The sequence below is a fragment of the Melanerpes formicivorus genome, unplaced genomic scaffold (assembly GCF_026170545.1).
Source record: "Melanerpes formicivorus ecotype bairdi unplaced genomic scaffold, bMelFor1.0.p_v2 SCAF_16, whole genome shotgun sequence".
NCBI classification, from domain to species: domain Eukaryota; kingdom Metazoa; phylum Chordata; class Aves; order Piciformes; family Picidae; genus Melanerpes; species Melanerpes formicivorus.
In genome coordinates, this window is record NW_027142368.1 from 3,031,426 (window position 1) to 3,058,656 (window position 27,231).

General features: G+C 44.9%; 1 protein-coding gene across 7 annotated transcripts in view; it reads left to right on the forward strand.

Moving 5' to 3' along the window:
* ANO5 (anoctamin 5) overlaps positions 1-27,231 on the forward strand; it is a 67,722-nt gene that overhangs the window by 28,361 nt on the left and 12,130 nt on the right. For all 7 annotated transcript variants that reach the window (XM_068147805.1, XM_068147806.1, XM_068147808.1 and 4 more), the window contains 10 exons: positions 6,668-6,736; positions 8,308-8,592; positions 9,211-9,324; positions 12,296-12,411; positions 13,070-13,204; positions 14,758-14,863; positions 14,953-15,013; positions 18,492-18,643; positions 22,749-22,823; positions 24,089-24,311. In XM_068147805.1, the coding sequence (XP_068003906.1) occupies positions 6,668-6,736; positions 8,308-8,592; positions 9,211-9,324; positions 12,296-12,411; positions 13,070-13,204; positions 14,758-14,863; positions 14,953-15,013; positions 18,492-18,643; positions 22,749-22,823; positions 24,089-24,311 (1,336 nt within the window). The remainder of the gene's footprint in view (positions 1-6,667; positions 6,737-8,307; positions 8,593-9,210; positions 9,325-12,295; positions 12,412-13,069; positions 13,205-14,757; positions 14,864-14,952; positions 15,014-18,491; positions 18,644-22,748; positions 22,824-24,088; positions 24,312-27,231) is intronic.

Below are 27,231 nucleotides of genomic sequence, written 5' to 3' on the forward strand. Positions count from 1 at the left end.
GGGGGATTCATTTACAGCATTGATCATTCTCCTTTGCTTAGGCTGATCAATAGTTAGTGCCAAGTAATCCAAGTGATTTTGCTTTCTTTGGTGAACAGCCTTATAGGTAGCTGGGGCTTTGGTTAAACTGTGTCTGTAAATAGTTAAATGGAGGAGGTTTCTCTTAAATAGAATCACAGAACCATAGAATCAATAAGGTTGGAAAAGATCTCAAAGATCATCAGGTCCAACCTGTCACCACAGACCTCATGACTGAACCATGGCACCAAGCGTCACATCCAGTCCCCTCTTGAACACCTCCAGGGACGGTGACTCCACCACCTCCCTGGGCAGCACATTCCAATGCCTAAGAAGCAAAGCATTGTCCAAATGGGATGGAACAAAGTTTTTTTTCTTATCTTTTGAGTTCAGTTACAGCAGAAATGAATTCTAAGATCTGAGAATCCATGAATTTTCTCTTTAGAGCTTTAGGACTTTGGGGACATTGTTTTTTTTTTTATTATCCTCTGATCAAAATAAACACAAAGCTCCTCTTTAAGCCCTTCCCTGTGCCTGACTTGCTGTCTGCCTATGTGTAGTCATTCTCTTTAAAGTGGCTTTGCTAAAAGACCTCCTATGGAACACAGCATACAGGTACAGGCTTTATCTAAAATGCCAGTCAGTGTTGATCCCTGCATTTCCCAGCAAGATCCAGTTGCCTCAATGACAGCAGTAGGTCAGAGAAAAATCAGTAAGTGAGATGTAATTGTTCCTTACTCACATTGACACTGAGCTCTGACTTGACCAATATGTAAATTCAAGCTATTTAAAAAAAATAAATCCAATAGCATGAGATGCAGTCAAGGGGAACAACAAATACTATGTAAGCATAATGTTTGAAACATCATCATTCTTTCTGATCCAGGAGAGGTTACTTTTACCAACTAGGCTTTCCACTAAATTATCTCCAGAGTTAGTTCTTTAAAATCCAAACCCAAACAAAACCAGAAACCCACAAAGCCCCAAAACTAAACCCCACTTCATTCTCCTGTAATCACATTATTCTGAAAGATAAGGCTCTCTGAAGCAAGCTAATTATACAGAGGCTTATGACAAAATCATGATCAAAACCCAAGGTCTGTGAAGTAAAGAGTGTTTCTTGTCTGTGTTTAGGTAAAGTGTTTCATTATTAAGATGTCTAATTTTCTTTGAACAAAACCTGCACAGTTGGGCTGTAAGCAAAAAAACCCAAACTTGCTTACTGCTTCAATACCTTGCTGCAGGGAGTGCTGGTTTGGGTTTTTTTTTCATTAAGGACTTATGCTGCCCATATGCAAATGTGATCTATTGTAGACCACAACCTTTATTTCCAGCAGTAATACCTCCCATGCTTTTCCCAGCTTCAGCATCTTGGAGTCTGCTTTCCCAGCTAGCCACATTCAGGAGATTTGCTTTGAGAGACTGCATTTGTGTTACAGCTATGGTGTCAGAGGTTTCTGTCAAGGCATGCTTTTCCAAACCCATACTAATTCCTTGTCATGCTGCAACCTTAGCTAGATTCCTCCTTCTACTGTAAAGTAAAATGCACTTTAAAAAGAAGGGAAAGATCAGTCAGTGTAGAGAAAACAAGCTGCCCATGCAAAGTATGTGAAAGCAACTCTTAAAATAAACTTTTCCATTACTCATACTCAAGGAACAGGAGGGAAGAAATGGAGACTATTTAGGTAATGTTTCAAGTGGGAAGGAAAACGAGCCAAATGCCCAGTCTAGTCATTTGTATTGTGCACAGCAATTTCCTTCTCACTGATTTATAGATCATTAGGGGATGGCAGGAGTCTTTGCCAGACCAAAGGTGATGTGTGTGAGTGTCATTATTGACTGAAGGATTCCCTTGGGGAAGAACCCAAGAGCTAGCAGCTAATAATGAACTTCCTCATGGAGGTAAAAATGCACTTAGAAACAAACAACTTTTCTTGCAAAATAGTGGAACATCTGTATCAAGCTCTGTGAGATGTAATCCTGTGTATGTCTATCACTTGCAAAAGAGTTTGTGACCCCATGAAGAAGGCTTTTGGTCTGTGGCCCTGTGGGTTAGCTCTGCAGACACAGAACAGAGAGGCATGAAGATACCAGTGGTATGGCACGTGAGTTTCCACACAGTTCTTGGTGAATCTGCTAAGAAAATTCTATTTGCCCTGCACTTACACCTTTGCAGATTGAATATGTCTGTGACTTAATGCAGAGTTCTAAGCATAGAAGCACTGTGCTCTTGCCTTTGGGATGAAACAAGCAGTGATGCAGTGCAGCCTTTGGAATGTGTCTGCCATACTGTACAGCTGTCACAGGAAAGACATGTCAATTTATTTTTCTGTAGTGCAATGATACAGCAAAATGTAACAGCTAAGAATAGAGATGTTTATAGGAAGAGAATAACAGTTGTGGCAAATGGTTTTGTTTCCTTGTCTGGAGGAAACAGCTTTATTCTGTGTTTCTGAGAGAGATGAATAACTCCTTTGTGTGTTCCAGTGTAGCCCTGATACAGATGTAAGAGTCAGTCTGTTCATCATCCCCAACAAATGCATTAACTTCTTTGATGTTCCTATGAAACTTTACAGCTTAAACTCTGTTTTGAACTTGCCTTCTGTAGGCTACCTGAATACATCCTAACCACCAAGTCTCTCTTAAGCCATATTTAGGGTTACATTTTTGTGAGACAATACTTTATATTTTTTCCTTAAAGCCTTTGAGCAGATGAGAGGAAATATTTTACCCAGGTATGAAATGCATGTGAAGATGGAAGAATAAATACAGCTTTTTAAACTATCTAGTAAACATTTATGCATGACCAGGACAGGATCTTTGTTGATAGTCAGTGGTTATGTTTCCCCCAGAAACTCCAGAGCATTAGGACTCAGTGCAAAATAACTACTTCCAGTAGACACAGGGACAAAAATCCCCCTGTCCCCAGTGGGCCATGGAGATACAGAAAGGAATCCTATCTAATCCTGTCCTACTTTTCATCATCCCAGACAGAAACTTTCTCACTGGCACTAGGTAGCCCAACATTAGGGAGCCATGGGCAGCAGACACATCAGATGCTTCTTGTTACTGCAGCACCCTGAGAGAAGCTGTGTGGCCAACATTAGGGAGCCATGGGCAGCAGACACATCAGATGCTTCTTGTTACTGCAGCACCCTGAGAGAAGCTCTGCAGGAGCTGCTGAAAATGGCTTGAGCCAGACTGGGTACCTTTCCATGCTGCTGGGGCATCACTTGCAGAAGGAAGGTGTTTGGTGCCTCTTGCACATAGAAGGACTCAGAGAGCACCAGGCCTTGGGGCAGTCCCTGCAGTGCTGTCCTAAGGCCATGTGCCTCATCTGTCCATCTGCCTCCAGCTCTCACGGCTGCAGCCACATGAGACAACCAGGAGCCTTTCCTGAACAGGCTCCATCTCACCTGGGATGTTCTTGCTAGGGAGCTGTGTGGGCAGCCTGAGCTCAAACTGAGCCCATCTGTGTTAGTCATGTGAAGTGCTTGTGTTTTCTCACAAGAGCACAGCTGAGAGCTGAGCCCATGTGTACTTCACGGGAGCGTGTCACTGTTCTCTCTCTGTTCCCCAGTATCCTACATGTGACTGCAGTTACAATAAGCCTGAGCATCTTGATAACTAAAAGGCTTTTGCAGGGCAAAACCAAGAAAGAGGAGTTTGATTGCATAATAGTAAGTTGTAAACTTAAAGTTATTTTAATCTCCTGTTTATTGGTTGTTGTTACTGGGAGTGAAAGCACCGTTATCAAGAATCAGGTTTATAATAGCTGCCTATCTTCCCTAGATACCTGCTCATGCAGTGCTGCATCTGAGTTGGGTTTATTGGTGCTGCTGGACTTTGGATCTTGCTTCCTAATCTTATCAGGGTGGTTCTCTGCAGCCAAGCCTACATTAGGTGGTAAATGTCTCTGTGCAAGTGTCCAGGATGCCCACAGCAGTGTCTGGGGAGGTGAATGCTCTCCTGGCCTCTTGTTTATAGTCCACAGAAACCCAAAGAAAATGTGGGTTTAGTCTTTTACAGGTGTTTTGGAGAGGCTTAAGAGCTGTACTTAAAAGTGAGGCAGGGCATTAGCCCACTGCCACTGATCTTCCCTGTGTGATTGCTTATGCTTCCCTCATCCCTCTGTGACTCCAGAGTGGAGCCTATCGCCAAGTCACAAATACAAGCACCAGATCTGGCTTTCTGGGTTTGGGACAGTCAGCTTAAATTCTTACAAGTACACCTTGAAACAAAACAGCACTGGGTGCATTTTGTCCATTTAAAGCCTTTGGTGGGGACATGAGGAACCACAGTATTTGGCAAGAAGAGGGGGAGCATTGTGGTTTTGCAGCAGATTGATTTCCTTTCAAAGATGGTGTTTCAATTGACTGCAAAGTACAGTGCATTTGCATGGCTTTCAGAGAAGGTGGTTGCTGGGAAGAGAGCAAGGTGGTAAAAGGAGCATAATTTCCATTAGAGCACTGCAATTTATCACACAAGTATATGGGTAAGGAATGATCAGTAAGATGGGGCCAGACCCTTTGGCGCTCTCTGTTATTAAGCTGCATAACTGGAGGAGGAGCTGCTTGGTGTCTCTCTGAGCACTCTGAGCTGCCTTACTTGGCTCTCCTTCAGTGCTCCAGTGCACACCAAAGTGCTCTGTTTGGAGAAAATATCATCCAGAGTAGCACACAGCCTTGGACACCAGGCATGTATGTCAGCTTTGCTTGTAGCACTTCCAAATGCAATCAGAAATCGCCTTTTAGTGGTATTCTCTATGAGGTCAGTAGGTCAGCAAATTAATTCTCTGCTGTGTTTATGCAGGTGCATGTAGGCAAATTTGTGGGAGAGGTTAATTAGAAAATGGTGTGTGGAATTACATTTGCCCTCAGCATGTGCTAGAACTTGGGAATTACCATATTTGCAAGTTTATCTAGGCCAGTATCTAATTTAATATCTAATAATATGTAGCAAAACCAGAGAGGACAGGTAAGAATGTGAGGCTACCGACACAGGGAAATATATCAGTACATCTTAGAATAGATTTGAGGGCCATTAAATCTCTTCAGTCTGTATCCATTTATTCTGAGTACTTTCTGCAAGCTGCAGTGCAAAAAAAAGAGCAGCCTGCTCCTCACAGATACAAAGGAGAAAGCAATTGGCTGAAAACTAAGGTGGTCTGGGGTTTTTTAAGTGGGTAGAGAAATCATCACAGAGCATTTGCAGGCTGTAGCTAAGAAATAAATTAGTAGTCTAGCAAGAGTGTTCTACAGAGGCTAGGACACAATATTTAGCCTTACTTGTAGGTATTCTGGCAATTCTTCAGCAAGTTTTATACAATTAAAAGGAAATTAATTCAGTTTCCTAGTAGAAACAAAGCTTGTGCAGAGAAGAAGGGGAAGAAGATGTTATTTCCTAAAGATACCACCCAGGAATTACTTGGCAAAATACAGAGTTCAAGAATTGTCTCAAACTCAGAGCTGACACAGGCTCTGTTCCCTGCCACAGGCAGCTTTGTTTATCTCTGGATGAAGTCCACACCAACTTTATGCAAGCTAAGCATGTGTGAGCTCACACGTGATGAATCGTTCCTCCTATCTAGGTTTACAGTTATGGTAGTTGTGAAGCCTGCTGTTAGAGTGGCCTGTAATCAGTACTCAAACATCTGGATCAGGCACAATTGTTAAACTGGTAAATAGATACCACTGTAGGCAGTCAGTCTTCCATGTGCTCCCAGAATTTTTCTCTTCATCTAGTTTAAACTTTCTCTTAAACATAGCTGAACTGGAGTAATAACACACTACACACACCGCCCTCCACAAGGGTCAGAAATGCTCAAGACACACAGAATCAGAGTCATAGAATGGTTTGGGTTGGAAGGGACCTCCAAAGGTCAACCAATCCAACCCCCCTGCAGTCAGCAGGGACATCTTCCACCAGAGCAGGTTGCTCAGAGCCTTCTCAAGCCTGACGTTGCGTATCTCCAGGGATGAGACCTCAACTACCTCCCTGGGCAACCTGTTGCAGTGTTCCACCACCCTCATGGTGCAGAACTTGTTCCTAACATCCAACCTAAATCTCCTGTTCTCTCATTTCAAACCATTGCCCCCTCATTCTATCCCTACAGGCATTTAGAAACTGTCCTTCTGCAGCCTTCTTGTAGCCCTCTTCAGGTACTTGAAAGCCTCTACTAGGTCTCCCAGAGCCTTTTCTTCTGCAGGCTGAACAACCCCAGCTCCCTGATCCTGTCCTCATAGCAGAGGTGCTCCAGCACCCAAATCATCGTTGTAGCTCTTCTCTGGACCTGCTCCATCAGTTCCATGTCCTTCCTACATTGAGGGCTCCAGAGCTGAACACATCATCATTCACTTCCTCTGGTTAAGGAGGTTTCACAGCTCATGAGTCTATTGCTCACAGAGAGGTTCCCTGTTATTAATCAATGCAATTCCTGATGTGTTGCCATCACTAGGCTGGCCTTCACTCAGCAGTATCCTGGTATGCAACAACTGGTTTCTGTCTGCTTTGTTTTACAAAGGTCACATAGCTTTACGGGGTTGTCATCAGGGCAGTTAGGAGGAGTAAAACTCAGTGAAATCATCAGTAAGTGATCAGTTAGTTGCTAACTTCCAGCAGTTAATAAAGTGTGTTTATTTCTCTTCAGGAAAGAAGAAGAGAATTTGAGAGTAATCTGCAAAAGGCTGGTTTGGAGCTAGAAACAGAAGACAAGAAGGTAAGAAAGAAAACCAAAAAACCCCAAACAAACAGAAACAGGAAAAAAGGAGCAAAGGAAGAGGCCTGCAGATGATTAGTTAGTCTGTACCACCTTGTGCTTTGAGAAAAGTGATAACAAGCTGAATGGACTGGAGTTATTTTTCCAGCTATGGTCATAATAACTGTGCAAGCAAAGCAATTTTGGTTCAAGAGGAAGTGCTGGCTTTTGATTCCATAACAGAAAGAAAGCAGTTCCTAAATAGCTGTACTTCATGTAAACCTATGTAAACGGGAAGTATGACAGCTACATTTACTCCCACCTAGCTACTAGTAGCAGGTGTGGAAGCCAGTGACTGGATTAGGGCATGCCCACCAGATGCTGTAACAACTTTGGGATTCACAGATTGTATTGGGTTGGAAGGGACCCTCAACGATCCTCTTGTCCAAACCCCCCTGCAGTGAACAGGGACACTTCCAACTAGATCAAGCTGCCCAGGACCACATCAAGTCTGATCTTGAATATCTCCAGGGGTGGGGCTTCAACCACATCCCCAGGTAGCCTGTTCCAGTATTTCACCACTCTCATGTAAAGAATGTCCTCTTGATGTCCAACCTGAATCTGCCCTGCTTCCATTTCAAACCATTGTCCCTCATTCTGTCTCTGTTTGATTAATGTTACTCTTTAGTTTAATACCCAGAGACTGGGATGGTGACACCCATTTCTGCCAGAGATAAGATGGGCAGTGGAGCAAAACAACCCCTGATGAAGTTCAGACTCTGTGACATCTGTAGATGGGGATTCATTGATCAACATCTTAAAAATACCTTCTGATTGCCACTTTCTGCTGTGTAAGCAGAGGAATGCTGGAACATACACTGCTGGGCAAAGCCTCAGATAAGATTATTCCTTATCATTGCTGGGAGGCTGTAACAGATCTCAGCTCTGGTTGGTACCTCCTTTTTGCATGGTGTGCACTACTGGTCTATGAAAACTAGCCCCATCAGCACAGGGAACAGCTCTAGAGCCCAACATGGGGGCCTGAGGGACACATGCCCTGCCAAGAGGCCAGCCCTGCACAGCAACCCCACAGTGTCAGGAGAGTTTTCAGGCCTCAGCATGCATCGCTAATGTAGTTTGAAAAGCCTTTGAGAGGTCTGAATAGAGCAGAGGTTGTCTTTATGAGCAAACTCCCACTCAGACAAGCTTTTCAGTTCAAATCATAGAATGAAGCAGGTTGGAAGGGACCTCTAGAGGTCAACTAGTGCAACCCCACTGCAGGCATCAGGGACATCCCCAACTAGAGCAGGTCGCTCAGAGCCTTGTCAAGCCTGACCTTGAATTCATCTCCAGAGATGGGGCCTCCACCACCTCCCTGGGCAGCGTGTTGCCAGCGTTCCCCAGACGTGTGTATATACACAAAAGGTTTCCCTGTTGCCCTTTCCTTTTGTTGTTGCCTTTTGTTTTGTTTTGTATTTTAAACCTTTCCAAAATGTGTAAAAAGACAAGGGATTTTGTACAGCAGCTGCTCTCCTAAATGATGCAATATACCACAGCTTACTCTGATTGCTGCTTTAACTTCCCTACGGCAGGAATCTGAAGACGGCAAGATCTACTTTGTGAAGATCCACGCCCCGTGGGAGGTTCTCATCACATATGCAGAAGTGCTGAACATTAAAGTTCCCATCAGGGAAAATGATATTCCTTCCATGGTGGAGAACCCCCTGGACTGTATGCTTGCCCCACTCAGGCTTCCTGAGAGCGTGATGCACCCTGAGCCAGATTACTTCACAGCACCATTCAGCAAGGACAAGCAGGAGCTGTACCTCATCAATGATGAGAGCACTTTCTTCTCACCGTCCGTGAGAAACAGAATAGTACGTATGTGAATTGGCCTCCTTACAGACTTGGATGTGGATTTACATGGTCCCATCAGAATATTCTTGCAAGGAAGGAGTATGTACACTGTGATAGAATCATAGAATTGTTAGGGTTGGAAGGGACCTCAAGGATCATCCAGTTCCAACCCCCCTGCCATGGGCAGGGACACCTCACACTACAGCAGGTTATTCAGAGCCACATCCAGCCTGGCCTTAAAAACCTCCAGGGATGAGGCTTCTACCACCTCCCTGGTAACCTGTCCCAGTGTCTCACCACACTCATAGTGAAGAAATTCCTAACATCCAATCTGAATCTACTAATTTCTATTTTCCATTCCCCCTAGTCCTATCATTACCTGATACCCTTGGGTAAAAGCCTAAGTACCTGTGCATCTTTCTTAGAAACCTGCAATGGTATTTGTTGGAATGATCCCATGGATGTCTGCAGGGCAAACGTGCCCTCAGGGGTCTCATACAGGACAAGGACTCCCGAAGAAACACTTTCTGCTTTTGTGTGTTATGTATTCAGATTAGACACAGTGCACAGCCATTACAGGTTTCTGTGGAATGGCCTCCAAGCAGGAAAGGTCTGAAATTCTTCCTTTTGAATCTCAGGTTAATTACATTCTGACACGTTGCCCTTATGGGACAGAAGAAGGGAAGAAGAAATTTGGGATTAAGAGGCTGCTAAATAATGGCACCTATTCAGCTGCATATCCTCTGCATGATGTAAGTATTGGAGCTTTCTGCTCCCTTGAGCATTTCCCAATGTGTTCACTCTTTTACCTACTGTGACATTTGCTGTTCCCAGCAGAAATGAAAATGTTCTCAAACCTCTCCATTTGTCCCAGTAATTGATCCTGTTTTATACTACACAAGACCTGTCTGCCAGCTCTACTATGTGGCTTTTATGTGCTGAAATGTTGCTTCCTATGGATGAGTTTTTCTAGGATGTACTTATCTGTCAGACACAGCACTTGCAGCAGAGCTATTCCCTGGTATATTTCTGCAGTGTCTCTGGTCCACGCTGTGTGATCATCAGCAACATGGTAGCAAGGAATCAATTATTGTAGGTGCATAGGTTAAGCAGTGGGCATGTGCAGGGTGTGTACATACAAACACTGCAGTTACACAGCAGTGTAAACTCCCTATAGTTATGCAAATACCTCTTGTAGTTCACAGGATGTTAGGGGTTGGAAGGGACTTCCAAAGATCATCGAGTCCAACTCCCCCTGCCAGAGCAGAACCATAGAATCTAGCACAGGTCACACAGGAGCACATCCAGATGGGTCTTGAAAGTCTCCAGAGAAGGAGGCTTCACAACCCCTCTGGGGAGCCTGTTTCAGTGCTCTGTGACCCTCACAGTGAAGAATAAGTTACCTAAATGTTGTAGTTATACAAATACAGTGTTGGGGGACTGAAGTCAGATGGTCTGCATGAGCCCTGCAGGTAAGTGTAGGCTGATCACTTGTCCATCTCCTAGTGAGCAACTGCAGGAAGTGTGGCAAAGAGGGTAAAAGCTGGTGTTTAGTTTGGCTGTGGGGTCCATTTTTAATACAACATATATAGATTTAGCCCTAAAATCCCTTGAAGAAACCAAGACAGACATCTTTTATTTTATGGATTTCTTTTTAACATCTTTTTTTCTATTTGAATTGCTTAATTCATGACTTTAATCTTAAATTCCCTCCTTGTTGTTAAAGAGTTATTTCAGACTTGTCACAGTGCTTTACTGCACTTAAATTGCTTATTTATATCTGTCTGTGAATTCCACCACAAGGTATTTTGAATACTTTGTAGAGATTTATATTATTTTAATGTTGCAGAAGACTTTTGCTGCCCTTAGCAAATGAAATGGATAAATTTAGCTGATTAGAGTCCAGGCTGTAGAAGACTAATCAAGGCAGGGAAGTGTTTTGTGCTGTTGGGACTACCAAAAGCACAGATAATAAAAGGCAGCTGTAGAAGAATCTTCTCTGTACAAGTACAACCAACCCTAAATTCTAAGAAATCACATGGCAAAAAAAAATCCCCAAATGGCAAGATGGACTCACAAAGCATTGCCTAAACATTTACTATTTAACCTTTCTTTGGTTTTCAGTGTAATCTTTACATTGATTAGACTTCTTGATCTTCATTTAGAAACCAATTTTATGCTTTCCTTCGTGATTGAGAGGCAGCCAGATGAAAAAACCCAAACCAAAAACCAAGATCACCGACTGAGCATTAGTTTCTCAAGGCAAAGTTTCTGCAGCACCCAATAAAATTACAAGAGCTGTCAGAAGCTGCAGTTAGTTTGTGCTGCTTCATTTCTAGGAGACTGATGAAGTTCCAAAATGTTCTTAGGCAGGTGGCTGCTTGGCAGGTGGATGCATGACAGTGAGGAACACCACTGGAAGTTAATTAGTGTCAGGATTTCATTTTGCATGTCCTTGCCTTGCAACTGGAGAAGGCACAGCACAAAGTCCATTACGGTGCTGTGGCTGGAGGCAGGAAACAAGTTTAATTTATAGCCCCTAGTTTACATCTCTCACTGAAATGCTTTTGGCTGTGCAATTTGCAATGAGGCTGAAGTACTGGGAACAGGATTTAAATTCACGTTATTTTTCAGGAAGTTGAGTGAAATAGTGGTTTTCGACATTAGGGAAGCTTGAACTTCTGCAATTGCATCTGCCATTCCAGTGTGAAGGGGCAAACCATCCACTGCAGTAAGCTGCCAGTGCAAATGAGTGGTTCCACAGCAGGCTGTTAAAGCAGCTGGTAGTTCCTGTGCAGACTAACTAATGGCTAAGATGGGGAAAGCAGCCCCATGGAGAAAGACCTTGAAGTCCCAGTGGACAGCAAGTTATCCATGGGACAGCAATGTGCCCTTGTGGCCAACAGGGCCAATGGCATCCTGGGGTGCATCAAGAAAATGTGTCCAGAATGTGTAAAGAGGTTCTCCTCCCCCTGTACTCTGCCCTGGTGAGACCACACCTGGAATACTGTGTCCAGTTTTGGGCTCCCCCATTCAAGAGAGACAGGGATCTCCAATGAGAGTCCAATGGAGAGCTACAAGGATGACTGGGGACTTGAACATCTCTCCTGTGAAGAAAGACTGAGACACCTGGGACTGTTTAGTCTTAAGAGGAGAAGGCTGAGAGGGGATCTTATCAATATCTATAAATACCTGAGGGGTGGGTGTCAAGATGAAGGTGCCAGGGTCTTTTGGGTAGTGCCCAGTGATAGGACAAGGAACAATAGGTACAAACTGGAACACAAAAGGTTCCACCTCAACATGAGGAGAAACTTCTCTACTGTGAGGATGACAGAGCCCTGCAACAGGCTGCTCAGAGAGGTTGTGGAGTCTCCTTCTCTGGTGACTTTCAAAACCTGCCTGGATGTATTCCTGTGTGACCTGCCCTAGGTGACTCTGCTTTGGCAGTGGGGTTGGACTCGATGGTCTCTAGAGGTCCCTTCCAACCCCTACCATTCTGTGATAGGTGTTCTCTAAAAATGTGCATTACCTTAAAACACTGCATAGATAGAAAGGCTTCTGTTTAAATGAAGTGTTGAAGTGCTGTGTTTCGGATTTCAAGCTAATGTAATTGGCATGATCTTAAGAGCTGTTCATCATCATGATCATGAATGTTTGTTTCTTTCAATGTAGTCTTTGAGACTGTCCATGAGGTGTTTTGCCTTTGCTCTGATTTGCCCACAGTGCCAGTACTGGAAAAAGGCAAACGACCCAAACTGTGACAACGAGAGGTACACGCTGTACGTGGAGTGGGCTCGCTTCCTGCGCTTCTACAAGGAGCAGCCTCTGGACCTCATCAGGTAAAGCACTGCCTGTGCTTTAAGATACTGACTTGGTTTCGCTGTAAGACGAGTGCCTAGCCATTTGTAGCTTGATCCTGCTGGAAAATGTTTGCTGCTTTTAAGGACTGGATGCCTAATTGGGCACTGGGTCCTCAGAGGACACAAAGCAGGTTTTTACTAGCAGCTGGAAAAAATGATTGCTCTGAAATTGAGCATTTTCATTCTAGCCAGTGTTCCTGAGGTACATTACCAATAATTCAGCTGTAGAGGAGCACATACATAGAATCATAGAATGGCTTAGGCTGGGAGGGACATTAGAAATCATCTACTCCAACTTCCCCACCATGGGCAGGGACACCTCTCAACTAGACAAGGCTGCTCAAGGCCTCATCCAACCCAGCCTTGATTACCTCCAGGGAAGAGGCATCCACAATCTCCCTGGGCAGCCCATTCCAGACTCTCACCACCCTCATTCTGAATAGCTTCTTCCTCAACTCCAGTCTAAACCTACTCTCCCTCAGCTCCAAACTATTCCTTTGTCCTATCGCTAGACACCCTTACGAAAAGTCCCTTTCCAGCCTTCTTCTGTTTCATTTTGACTCTGCTCAGTTTGCTGTACGGCAGTTTTGAACTTTGCTTTGTATTCCTATTAATTGCAATTTTTTTTGGCATTCAGGAAGTACTATGGGGAGAAGATTGGAATCTATTTTGCCTGGCTGGGATTTTACACCGAGATGTTATTCCTCGCGGCAGTTGTTGGCTTAATCTGTTTTCTTTATGGCTTGTTTACAATGGATGAAAATATGAGCAGGTGAGTGTAGTGCTGAAAAGCTCCTGGGCTTGTAAGGGGAAAAGCTAAGCAATGTGAAAATACTGTTCTTGCAAGGGAAAAAGACAGGTAGCAAGCCTTTAAAATTTATCAGAGCAGACTGATTTGGTCTTTGGTTATCTTTTTTGACTGAAATGGTGCTGGGCAGCTAATGCAGAACTTGGGACTGTGTAATTAGTAAGACTCAATGTGTAGGTTAAAAGCAATACTTGGTTGCCCTTTGGCAGTAGCTTTTTATATTAGAGTACCTGTGATACATAAAGTCCTAAACCTAGCACTGCCATCTCCCAAAATTGTTCACTTCCAGTGTTCATGGTTGCCTTGAGCTTTTCTGTTTTCACCTGTCGTGCAGAGTAAGCTGCTTGACCTTTTCGTATAGGTCCTCATTTGTGCTGACTACCAAAAGCATGAGTACAGGACAGATCAGCAGTGTTCTCCCATCAAAGAGGGATCCAGTATCTCAGCAGCCAGAGGTTGTTTCCTTTGCATTAAGCACTGTATTGATTTCTTCTGGGCCCCTCAGTATAGGATAGATGTTGACTTGCTGGAATGTGTCCAGAGAAGGGCAACAAAGCTGGGAAGGGGATTGGAGCACAGCCCTGTGAGGAGAAGCTGAGGCAGCTGGGGTTGCTTAGCCTGGAGAAGAGGAGGCTCAGGGGAGACCTTATTGCTGTCTACAACTACCTGAAGGGAGGTTGTATCCAGATGGGGGTTGGTCTCTTCTCCCAGGAAACCAGCACTAGTATGAGAGGACACAGTCTCAAGCTGTGCCAGGGGAGGTTTAGGCTGGATGTTAGGAAGAAGTTCTTCAAAGAAAGAGTGATTGGCCATTGGAATGTGCTGCCCAGGGAGGTGGTGGAGTCACCATCACTGGAAGTGTTTAGGAAGAGACTGGATGGGGTGCTTGGTGCCATGGTTTAGTTGATTAGATAGTGTTGGATGATAAGTCTCCTCTGAGCCTCCTCTTCTCCGAGCTAAGCAACCCCAGCTCCCTCAGTCTCTCCTCACATGGCTGTGCTCCAAACCCCCCACCAGCTTTGTTGCCCTTCTCTGGACAACTTCCAGCAACTCAACATCTTTCCTAAACTGAGGGGCCCAGAACTGGACACAGGAGTCAAGGTGTGGCCTAACCAGTGCTGAGTACAGGGGCACAATGACCTCCCTGCTCCTGCTGGCCACACTATTCCTGATCCAGGCCAGGATGTCATTGGCCTTCTTGGCCCCCTGGGCACACTGCTGGCTCATGTTCAGCCTACTGTCAACCAGTACCCCCAGGTCCCTTTCTGCCTGGCTGCTCTCCAGCCACTCTGACCCCAGCCTGTAGCACTGCTGTCCTTGTGACAGCTGCTGCCTTTCTTGGCTTGCCCTGGCCAAGCCCAGATTAACACCAGTGAATGCATTAGGACTTTGCATCTTCACTGTGAAACTGCAAATGTTGAGCTTTGAACAAATGGAGCTCTTCAGTCTTACAGGGTGTTTTTAGCAACTCTTAAGATGTATTGAAAACAGTTAGTGTACAATGTTTTTCTCCTCAGCAAAGAAATCTGTGACCCTTCAATTGGAGGAGAGATCATCATGTGCCCTCTTTGTGACCGAGATTGTGAGTACTGGAGACTAAACACCACCTGTGAGTCCTCAGAGGTCTGTATGTGATTCTCCAGCCACTTGGCATTTCTGCTCATGCTAAAATCTGGTTTGGTACTGACCTGATCCTTTGTGTTCTCTTGCAGTATTCCCATTTGTTTGACAACGTGGCAACTCTCTTTTTTGCCATTTTCATGGGCATATGGGGTGAGTGCACCTGATAAATTTTATGTCAAGCAATCATGAGCTCTTGGCCAAACTGCTGAGGGGGACACTGGTAGTGGGCAGAAATGGAATAATGGTTTCTCTTTAACACTTGGCTTCAGATACAAAAGTGATGAAAGTATTAAGTAGTTTAAAGTTACAGAAAAACTAGACTTAAAAGCCACCAGACGAATTCCAGCAGATATCTAGGATATCATAAGCTTTGGGCACTCTAACCCCTACTCCTGCTTCTTTCTTTAGTAGCCTGAGACAGAGCGGTGCAACCTTAGCCAGTCCCTGTAAGAACTGTTTGCTGAGCCCTGTAGAGAGCTTTTATGACCTTTCACTGGGTGGTGGTGCATCAGGACCACTTTATTAGCAGCACTTCCAGCATGAGAATGAGTTAGGTCTACCCTACCCTATTCTACCCTATCCTACCCTATCCTACTCTATCCTACCCTATCCTACCCTACCCTATCCTATCCTGCTCCAGTGAAGTTCATACATTGCAGTGTATTTCCATGATGCAGAAACAGGTGGATTTCCTGACTGTCTGTAAGCAGGCTTTCACACCAGGTGATATTTGTCCAAACTTTAAGGTCAAATTGTCTGGAGTGCATTTCTTAAACGTTGTGGAGGTTTGTAGGTGTAGTTACTGCATTGCCTTGGCTCCTGTTTCGTTCTGCTTCTTCTGCCAAGCTCTCAGCCCATGGCTTGGACGGGAGCACACTGCACTGGGTTAGGAACTGGCTGGAGGGCCGAGCCCAGAGAGTGGTGGTGAATGGTGCCACATCCAGCTGGCAACCAGTCACTAGTGGTGTGCCCCAAGGATCAGTGCTGGGCCCTGTGCTCTTTAACATCTTTATTGATGATCTGGATGAGGGCATTGAGTCCATCATCAGTAAATTTGCTGACGACACCAAGCTGGGGGCAGGAGTTGATCTGCTGGAGGGTAGAGAGGCTCTGCAGAGAGACCTCGACAGGCTGGACAGATGGGCAGAGGCCAACAGCATGAGATTGAACACATCCAAGTGCCAGGTTCTGCACATCGGCCACAACAATCCCATGCAGTGCTACAGGCTGGGGTCAGAGTGGCTGGAGAGCAGCCAGGCAGAGAGGGACCTGGGGGTACTGGTCGATGGTAGGTTGAACATGAGCCTGCAGTGTGCCCAGGTGGCCAAGAGGGCCAATGGCATCCTGGCCTGCGTTAAGAACAGTGTGGCCAGCAGGAGCAGGGAGGTCATTCTGCCCCTGTACACTGCACTGGTTAGGCCACACCTTGAGTCCTGTGTCCAGTTCTGGGCCCCTCAGTTTAGGAAGGAGGTTGACTTGCTGGAGCGAGTCCAGAGAAGGGCAACGAAGTTGGTGAGGGGTTTGGAACACAAGCCCTATGAGGAGAGGCTGAGGGAGCTGGGGTTGCTTAGCCTGGAGAAGAGGAGACTCAGGAGTGACCTTATCACTCGTCTACAACTACCTGAAGGGGGGTTGTAGGCAGACAGAGGCTGGTCTCTTCTCCCAGGCAGCCAGCACCAGAACAAGAGGACACAGTCTCAGGCTGCACCAGGGGAGGTTTAGGTTGTATGTTAAGAGGAAGTTCTACACAGAGAGAGTGATTGCCCATTGGAATGGGCTGCCCGGGGAGGTGGTGGAGTTGCTGTCATTGGAGGTGTTCAGGAGGAGACTTGATGGGGTACTCGGTGCCATGGGTTAGTTGTTTAGGTGGTGTTGGATTCGTTGATGGGTTGGATGCGATGATCTTGAAGGTCTCTTCCAACCTGGTTTGGTTTATTCTAAATAAAGGTTAATTCTAAATTATGATAATTAAATCTTCAGTTCAAAGCTAGATATTTCATTAACACACAAAGATCTCTCTGTGTGCTACTAGCAAAGCTGTTTGTGAATTTGTTTTGAAGGATTTAGTCACTATTTTTTTTCATAGAGTATCCTCAAAAAAAAAACAACCCTTTGAATATGATGTTGTGTGGCTGTTCTGCTAAACTTACCTTGTTGTTAAGCACTAGCATTTGAGTGACACGGATTAGTCATTCAGGAAGTACCAGTGAAAGGGTTTAGAACTGCAGAAGATAAGCTTTCCTGTGTTTGTGAAAAGAGTAAGGCCTCTCCAGTTCAAATAAGAACAGTTGGATTACTAGAGGTTTACATTTTAAAGTAGTTTATAGAGGGCTTTTAAAATGTTATGCAGCATTATAACTTTTAGAGTTGTTTACATTATAGACAGAAATCAGTTCCCTCTAGTGCCTTAAAAAACTCACAAGCCAGCTTCACTCTTGATCATATGAGAAGCAGCAGACATTTACCATCTTTGAAACAGTCATGATATCAAATCATCATCAAAAAGCAACAGAAATCTTTGAACATGCTACTTGAAACCAGTTCTGCTTGTCTGTAATAGCTGTTCATGTGTTGCAAGTTTATACCCAAGGATTTAGTTGAATTATCACATTCCTGTGTTTAGAATAGAATAGAATAAACCATGTTGGAAGAGACCCTCAAGATCATTGCATCCAACCCATCATTCAACACCACCTAAACAACTAAACCATGGCACCAAGCACCCCATCAAGTCTCCTCCTAAACACCCCCAATGATGGCAACTCCACCACCTCCCCAGGCAGCCCATTCCAATGGCCAATCACTCTCTCTATGAAGAATTTCTTCCTAACATCCAGCCTAAACCTTCCCTGGCACAGCTTGAGACTGTGTCCTCTTGTTCTGGTGCTGGTTGCCTGGGAGAAGAGACCAACCTCTGCCTGTCTACAACCTCCCTTCAGGTAGTTGTAGACAGCAAGAAGGTCTCCCCTGAGCCTCCTCTTCTCCAGGCTAAACAACCCCAGCTCCCTCAGCCTCTCCTCACAGGGCTGTGTTCCAAACCCCTCCCCAGCTTTGTTGCCCTGCTCTGGACACATTTCAGCAAGTCAACATCTTTCCTAAATTGAGGGGCCCAGAACTGGACACAGGAGTCAAGGCGTGGCCTAACCAGTGCTGAGTACAGAGGCAGAATGACCTCCCTGCTCCTGCTGGCCACACCATTCCTGATCCAGGCCAGGATGCCATTGGCCTTCTTGGCTGCCTGGGCACACTGCTGGCTCATTTTCAGCCAGCTATCAACCAGTACCCCCAGGTCCCTCTCTGCCTGGCCGCTCTCCAGCCACTTGTTGCTGTTTGCACAGCAATAGTTAAACCATAATGGAACATGGTTGTCATAACCATGGAAATACCCATCTTAGATCTTGGCATCTTCCTTGCCATCCATGTCTGGAATTCAATTAGCTAATAAATTACTTAATCCCTATTGTGGTGTCAGTGGTGAACTTAAATAGATAGGCCATAAAAATAGTTGGATTACACTCTAAGGAAAAATAATAGACTGCAGAACAGAAGCCAGGGCAGAAATTATTAACTTGGTTCATGAACCAGTTCACTCCTGCCTTAACCAGACTTTAACATTTCCAACTTGCAGTTACACTGTTCTTGGAGTTTTGGAAGAGACGGCAAGCTAGGCTGAAATACGAGTGGGATTTGGTTGATTTTGAAGAGGAACAGCAGCAGCTCCAGCTGAGACCTGAGTATGAGGCAAAATGTACCCAGAAGAAGAGGAATCCTGTAACTCAGGTAATGAGCGTGCTGGCTTGGCAAGTTGAGCTGTGTGCTGGAAGTTCGATGATGTGGGAGTTCTGCCTTGGGAACAAGCCTGACTAGCTGCAGATGTGTGTGACACACATGAGAAATGGCACATTTATGCTGGAGCAGGGCAAGCCCTCAGCTATTGTATCTCCACAGAGTTTGTGACAGCAGGGAGTTTGGCTGAAATACCTAAACACGATGCCAACCACATCCTCACTGAACGCAACAGACTGCATTGAATATCAAAGCAGGATTGGGTAATGCATTGTTTTCTTGCTGAAGGCATCCCAGTCTGAGTGCTGATGTTTCTGCTCTTTGACTTGTGTCAGAGAAGAACACTTGAGCTGCTAGAAGCAGCACAGCTCTGTTGGTGTCTGGAAACCTGGGCTCTGTTCACCCTGGCACAGGGGCATTGTGTGGCTGTCTTGCTTTCCAGTCTCAAGTCTTGCACATGGCAGACTCGTAGAGCCTGGCTCTCTTCCTGCAGATGTCTTTTGTTATCTAGGCTTTTCACAGAGAATAAATGAAAACACGGGGGATTTTTGCCTCTGGAGCGTGCATAACTTTCATTAGTTACCCTCTACTGATTTTAATTTCCACAGGAAACTGATATATTAAATCAGGAATACAAAGGCAAAGCTGATAGCTCTCACTTGGCTAATGCTATCTTTACAGTGTCCTTCATGTTTCAAGGTAGCAGCCTCTGAAATCTCACCTTTCATAGCAGTCTTTCTCCTCCCTACACAACATGAGCAAGCAGTCACCTTGATCTAAAGATACATAACTGGGACTTGCTGTGGATTTGCTACTGGCACAACCACTTTGTTAGGAGAACACTAGAGAGATGAAGGTTGCTAAAGCCCTTTGTCTGAAATCTAATTAAGGTACAATTAACCACACTGTTTAACTCTGCTGAATGCTCTAGACTTGCTAGATGTTAATTGTCTTCATTTAAGTGTAATGTAGATAGGAGTTATTTGAGAAATGTAGGGATCAGATGGTTGCCCTCCAGTGCAATATCCTCCACTTCAGTGTGGTGCATTTTTAAATCATCCTTTCTCAGCCTAGAATTGCTTATAAATAGCTTTTTTTTCCACTGGTCATGAGTATGCTTAACACAATCATCAGTAAAGAAATAGAAGCTTAGCCAGAATGTGGGAAGAATCACTGTTACATAAACAGGAGCCCTGTCTCTCAGGTCTTGCCTCCTTAATTATTAGGAAGTAGATACACTCATCTCATTTTTCTGTCTCTCCCTGCCTTTCTGCACACACAGTGTTAATGCTGCTGTTCTTGTACCTCTAGCTTAGATAATCATGCACTGTGATTTGAAGTGTAGCTCTGCTGAGATATTGATTTCTGCCTGCACAGGAAAGTTTCAGATAAATCAGTTTTTCATTAGCTAGTTCTGCTGATTGAAACCAGATGCCTGCCTGTTGCATGTGATTTGCCAGCTTGCATCCCTGTGTATGCTCAGGCTCAAAACCTCCACTTTCTTACATGGCTGAGCAGTGACCAAAACCAGCTGAACCACTGTGGCTGTGCTGCAGTTGAAGGCAAGAGCAGGGGAAAGCCACACAGAGGTGGTTTGTGGCCCTTGTGTGCTCCAAAGTGATGGACTGCAGCAGAGGGTAATCATGTAAGGGCAGGGAAGTAATGGGCTGACTTGTGGGCAGTGGTTGCCTACAGCATGAACCAAAGCCTGCAGTTTGTTGAGGTAAATCAGCCGAAGGTGGCATGAGTGAGGTGCATTCCTACAGCTGTCCTGAGGTGCACTCCTGCAGCTGTCCTCTCTAACTCATTCAGATCTCTTAGGTAGGGTGGTTTATTTGGATTTTATTTTAGAAAGAGAAATTGGGCCACCAGATATTTTTCTTATGTCAGAGTGAGTTCCTGCGCTGTTCTGTGCTAGGTGTGCATTAACAATTACCATAAAACCGCTCTGGCTTTACAGTCCTTGATGACACAGCAGTTTAGTTCCTCACTGGATTTTCAGGAGCCTTTGTGTGGCAGCTTTAGAAGTGATCCTTAGCAATCACAGTCCTATAATGGTTTGGGTTGGAAAGGACAGTAAGGATTGTCTAGTTCCAGCCTCCTGCCATGGGAAGGGACAGGTACCTTTCACTACACCAGGTTGCTCAGGGCCTCATCCAGCCTGGCCTTGAACATCTCCAGGCATCTGCAACTTCTCAGGGAAACGTGCTCCAATACCTCACCTCCTTCAGAGTGAAGAACTTCTTCCTTACCTCTAATCTAAATCCACCCTCTTTAAATTGAGAGCCCTTTGTCTTATCACTACATGTCCTTGTCATAAGTCCAACTCCAGATTTCTTGTAGGCCCCTTTTTAACTCCTGAAAGGCCACTATAGGGTCACGTGCATGCTGAACCTAAAGAGACAGTGATTTCCAGTAGGATAATTCTGCAGGCTGGTGAGATGATGTGGATATGGGTCACTTTGCTTCATGTGTCCCAAGGCTGCCTTTGCTTTGCTCAGGAAATTGTCTTCATTATTCCTGGCAATGATTCAAAGTTCTAGAAGAATTTGCTCATCTTGAGGCTTTAATTAACACTTCATGTGGTCGTGATGCTTAATGATGGTGTAGTAGATCATAGCTAAAATTTGGGTTTGCTGCTTGTGGTAGACTCTTAATTTACATAAATAATGAAGCACAGCAGTGAAACTTAGGGCTCTGTCATTGCACACTGTTGCCTACCTTTTGCTCTGAAGTGGGAGACTTGTTAAATAGCTTAGTCTGTGTGAAAGATTTGGGTTTAGTACAGAATATGAATATTAATACACAATAGGTGTAAAATGTTATAAGCCCATGTAGATCCACCTGTTATCAGTGCTTGTATCTTATCTGCAGATGTTGTTGGTTTTTTTTATAGCTCTGTTAACAGAGACTTTAATTGTTAGCACCATCAAACAACTTGTGACTTAAAACTGCAGTATAGATAATTGTGTTTAGTAAGTATACTCAGGCAGATGCAGGCAGGATCTCTCCTGAGAGAACAGCACATAACTCTTCAAACAAAATCACATTGGTGTGAGTGTGCTGACTGCAGAATATCACCACCAGGAAGCAGCAGCCCTTATAAAAGAACAGCTGCTGCTGGGTTCTGTCAGGAGGAACACACAGCTCAGCCGTGGCTGTTGCATTCAGCAGAATCACCCTGCACTGAGACACTGCCTTCAGCACATTCTGAGCTCTTGTGCAGCAGAAAACAAACTCCCTTCAACAAGTTTTCACAGGTTCAATAACTTGTGTTGCCAAAACAAGCATTTCCTTATTGATAATAGACTTAATAGTGTGCTTGCCTGTAGTAATTGGTGCCCCCTGCCCCAAGAGGGGAGTAAGCATGCTACAGTGCCTTGTCCCAAAGATGCATCAAATTCAGATTATCTCTTCCTAGATCATCTTCTGCTGGCATCAGTTCTTAAATGATTCTTTCTTAATACATGTGATCTGATATTGCATTTGGTTGTGAAAAAGAGAACTTTACACAACTATGGAAAGTGTGATGTGGGGGTACACTCCTGGGTAAGTCCAAGCTGCCTGATACTGAGTGGCAGCCAATGAAAGCAGGCATTTCTTCAGTTAAAAATGACAGATGTTAAAGGAGCAGGGGAAAGCATTCTCTGGCTGGGTGGAGACACATGGTACATCCAAGGAAGTGACCATTTAAAGAAACTCTTTTAAGAATTTCTTAAAATTGAGGCCAGTTTTGGACTCAGAGCTGTATGACAGCTGGCCTGGCATTGCAGTACCAGCTCTGGCTGGTCCCCTAATGAAGGAGCTGAACCTTTTCCTTCAGCTGCTGGCTGAGTTTTGCAAAGGTTTGACCATTCTTCCCAAGTACTGTCTTGTCTTTTGACATTTTTATGCCACTTCTGTCCTGCTCTTTTTGGTTGGGTTTTTTCCCCTTGTCACACTCAAAATCATGTCCTATCTCCCCTGTTCAGAAGGAGGGTTTCCGAATGGTTTTCCTCAGATGTGGACACTTTCACACAGCTGATGAGAGCTCTGTGTGCTGCTGGATATTAGAATGAGATGATGGATTTGTGAACTGTGCTGTGCTTCCCTGTTTCAGGAGATGGAGCCTTATTTGCCTGTAAGCAGCCAGGCTGTGCGATTCTGCATCTCAGGAGCCACAGTGTTGTTCTGGGTGAGCATTTGTGGAACCATCATTTTAACATATGTTAGAGTTGCTGCTCATCACTAACCATCACATGGACACAAACTGGGTTTAATCATGGTACTAACACAGGCTTTTGTCATTGTCCTGCAAATTCCCTGCTGCTGTGCAAAATGCACTTCAGTTGTGATTTAAAAAGAGAGGCCTTGGAAAGCTGTCATTAATTAGTAATTTGATTGGACAGATTAGCATAGGGGCAACTTTTCTCTGGCTTGTGTACTGTTAACAGACCATACTGAAAAAAGCTGTAGTAAAGGCAAAAAGAAACAGTGTTTTTCACTGCAATGAGCTATCCACATCTTCCTCTGTAGAAATAGAATCACAGAATCACCAAGGTTGGAAGAGACCTCAAAGATCATCAAGTCCAACCTGTCACCACAAACCTCATGACTAAACCATGGCACCAATTGCCATGACCAATCCTCTCTTGAACACCTCCAGGGATGGTGACTCCACCACCTCCCTGGGCAGCACTTTCCAATGGCTAACAACTCTCTCTGGGAAGCGCTTTCTCCTCACCTCCAGCCTAAACCTCCCCTGGCGCAGCTTGAGACTGTGTCCTCTTGTTCTGGTGCTGGTTACTTGAGAGAAAAGACCAACCCCCTCCTGGCTACAACCACCCTTCAGGTAGTTGTAGTCATCAATAAGGTCTTCCCTGAGCCTCCTCTTCTTCAGGCTAAGCAACCCCAGCTCCCTCAGCCTCTCCTTGTAGGGCTTGTGCTCAAGGCCTCTCCCCAGCCTTGTTGCCCTTCTCTGGACACATTCAAGTGTCTCAATGTCCTTCTTAAATTGAGGGGCCCAGAACTGGACACAGGACTCAAGATGTGGCCTAACCAGTGTTGAGTACAGCAGCACAATGACTTCCCTGCTCCTGCTGCCACACTATTCTTCCTGCAGAGTGAATTCCAGTGTGGATAATATAATGAAACTTGTCCCTTCCATCTCCATTTTTGTGATTCTGTATCTTTTCTGCACTGTTTCTTTGGGGGGGGTTGACTATTGCTGTTAGATTCTCTGCTTTTTCTTGTGTTTAACAAATTGCTATTGTGGAGTTTAATGCATGGAATATAACAAATCATTTTGCCTGTGTGCTTTGCATTTCAGTGCTGCTGAACTCATACCCATAAAGAGTAACTTCTAAAAACTGCAAAGCATGATGATTGACATCTTATTTCCAAATAGCCTATAGCTATACTGAGCTGTAAGTGCATTTCCAATCTCTGTCCTTCCCATAGGTGTCTCTGATTATAGCTAGCATGATAGCTGTGATCGTGTATCGGCTGGCAGTGTACGCCGCCTTTGCCAGCCTGATGGAGAACACCCAAAGCTTACAGCCCATCAGTGGATTATTGACCCCTCAGCTGGCAACCTCTGTCACAGCCTCATGCCTGAATTTTGTCATCATCATGATACTGAATTTCTTCTATGAGAGAATAGCCATCTGGATCACTGATATGGGTAAGCAGTGTGCTTGAAGAAAAAACTTGGAAGGAATCACCAAAGGCAGAACTCATCTGGAGGTGATGCTCTGTGTAGCTGTTCTCCGCTTGGGCACAGAGGGAGCTCAATAACCCCATGCAGTGCTACAGACTGGGGTCAGAGTGGCTGGAGAGCAGCCAGGCAGAAAGGGACCTGGGGGTACTGGTTGATAGTAGGCTGAACATGAGCCAGCAGTGTGCCCAGGGGGCCAAGAAGGCCAGTGGCATCATGGCCTGGATCAGGAACAGTGTGGCCAGCAGGATCAGGAAGGTCATTCTGCCCCTGTACTCAGCACTGGTTAGGCCACACCTTGAGTCCTGTGTCCAGTTCTGGGCCCCTCAGTTTAGGAAGGACGTTGACTTGCTGGAAGGTGTCCAGAGAAGGGCAACAAAGCTGGGGAGGGGTTTGGAACACAGCCTTGTGAGGAGAGGCTGAGGGAGCTGGGGTTGCTTAGCCTGGAGCAGAGGAGGCTCAGGGGAGATCTTAATTGCTGTCTACAACTACCCGAAGGCAGGTTGTAGCCAGGTGGGGGTTGGTCTCTTCTTCCAGGCAACCAGCACCAGAACAAGAGGACACAGTCTTGAGCTGCACCAGGGGATGTTTAGGCTGGATGTTAGGAAGAAATTCTTCACAGAAAGAGTGATTGGCTATTGGAATGTGATGCCCAGGGAGGTGGTGGAGTCACCATCACTGGAGGTGATTAGAAAGAGACTGGATGAGGCACTTGGTGCCATGGTTTAGTTGATTAGATAGTGTTGGATGGTAGGTTGGACTCAATGATCTCAAAGGTCTTTTCCAACCTGGTTAATTCTATTCTATTCTATTCTGTTCTGTTCACTGGGGTGTTAGTCTGTAGCTTACAGTGATGACTCAGTTATATCTGTGGCCATACTAAACATTTTCCCTGCATTTCCAGTAGTTATTATAAGCTGGTTTCTCATAGTGTAATGTCTGCTTCTGTTAAAACTAGTCTACAGAGACAATCTTAGTTCTGAACATAATTAAAGATTATCATGTGTTATACTAGTCACCAAACAAACTGCCTTGATTTAGCAGTGTTTCAGTTAGAGATCCTGAAGATATATTCCAAAAGATAGGTCACAGCTTTCCCAGCTATCTTTGCAAGAGAAAAGACCAAATAATCATGTCTCTTATTTTGGGGGGAAAGGTGGGAAGCAAGAGAAGGGGATAGGATAGTATATTTTCCAGGGGTTTCTTTTGGCACTGTTTCCCTTAACTGTGGATTTACAGCTGTGGAGTTAATACAGGATGAAGGCAGAGGCCGAGCAGGTTGTGGAGTTGGGCCCAAGATGTGTCACTGGGACGTGTAGCCATCAATAGCATTGCCTGCAGCAAACTCCCTCCAGAGCCGTAGGAGCCAGCAGGCAGGCCTGGGAAGATCTGTTACTTCTGTAGCAGAGTTTGTTTGACTGTTGCTTTTGTGCTGGAAGTATCCCTCCCTAGGGTCATTTTTATGTATTTTGTGTTGTTTGCCCTCATGATTTATATGTAAAAGTCCTTGCAGGTGTTTTATAGAAAGAGATAACTGCAGAACATTCAGGTCAATGGAGGGGAGAGCTGGAGGTACTACATATTTGTACTGCTGTTGTAAAACAGTTGGGTGATCTTTGTTTTTTTAAGGCCTTACAAGTGCAACTGAGAATTCAGAGATGTTTCTTGAAGAAACTTAATGGGATGTTACATTGGGTTTATTTTGTTTTATTATAGACCATCTCTTGTCTCAGAGCTCTGTGTTTCTAATCTGACCTGGCTGAATTAGACCAAAGGAAGAGCATGTAATAAGTAATTGCCCCTAGCAAAACCAAACAGAAAATCATCACTTTTAGGTCCTTTTTTCTTGAAGGGCACGAATTTATCAGCGTGAAGGTTCAACAATGTTATTGTTCTGCTTGCATGTGTAGAGGATTAGTTGCTGGAGTGTCAGCACTGCTGTGGCTGGCAGCTGCAGGGGAATGCAGCGTTTACTTCTGAGGGAATGCTGCCCTCCTCTGGCAGCCGGAGGCAACTGCGTCTAGCCCCGCCTGGGGACGGCTGGAGCCGGGGTGTGGGCTGAGGCTGGCAGCAGTGTCCATTCTGACTCTTCACTCTTGAAAAAGTTAGGCCAGACTGGTTTTCAGACGTGCAGATGTAACCTTCCTCTGAACATTGTAAGTTTGATATAAAGATTTGAACAGCTCACTGACAATAAAAATCATTAAATGAGCACCTGAGTGATGCACACTCCCATGTCAGGTTCCCAATGAACACCTTTACGTCCTTCTGTCACACAAACATCCACAGTTTACTCTGATGTATAAATAACTTTACCATAGGGCTGGTGAGTTCAGCACCTCTGCCAGGTCCTGACCAATTGCCCTCTACAACTACTTGAAAGGTGGTTGTAGCCAGGAAGGGGTTGGTCTCTTCTCCCAGGCAACCAGCACCAGAACAAGGGAACACAGTCTCAAGCTGTGCCAGGGGAGGTTTAGACTCGAGGTGAGGAGAAAGTTCTTCACCAAGCGAGTTGTTCATCATTGGAATGTGCTGCCCAGGGAGGTGGTGGAGTCCCCATCCCTGGAGGTGTTCAAGAGGGGATTGGACGTGGCACTTGGTGCCCTGGTCTAGTCATGAGGTCTGTGTTGATAGGTTGGACTAGATGATCTTTGAGGTCTCTTCCAACCTTAGTTATACTGTGATACTGTAATTCAGAGGGCCTCAGATGTTTGTGGTGTGTTTTCTTCCCCTTTTTCTCAGCCCACATTGGTTAGGTGCTGTCATTCAACAAGACATTTTACCAGTAATGTGCATAGGGCTTCCAGCTACCTTTTTTAAATGTAAACCTGTTTAAGAATGTAATTATGAAGGCAGCAAAAGCTTAAGCAAAGGCTTGGTGGTGTTT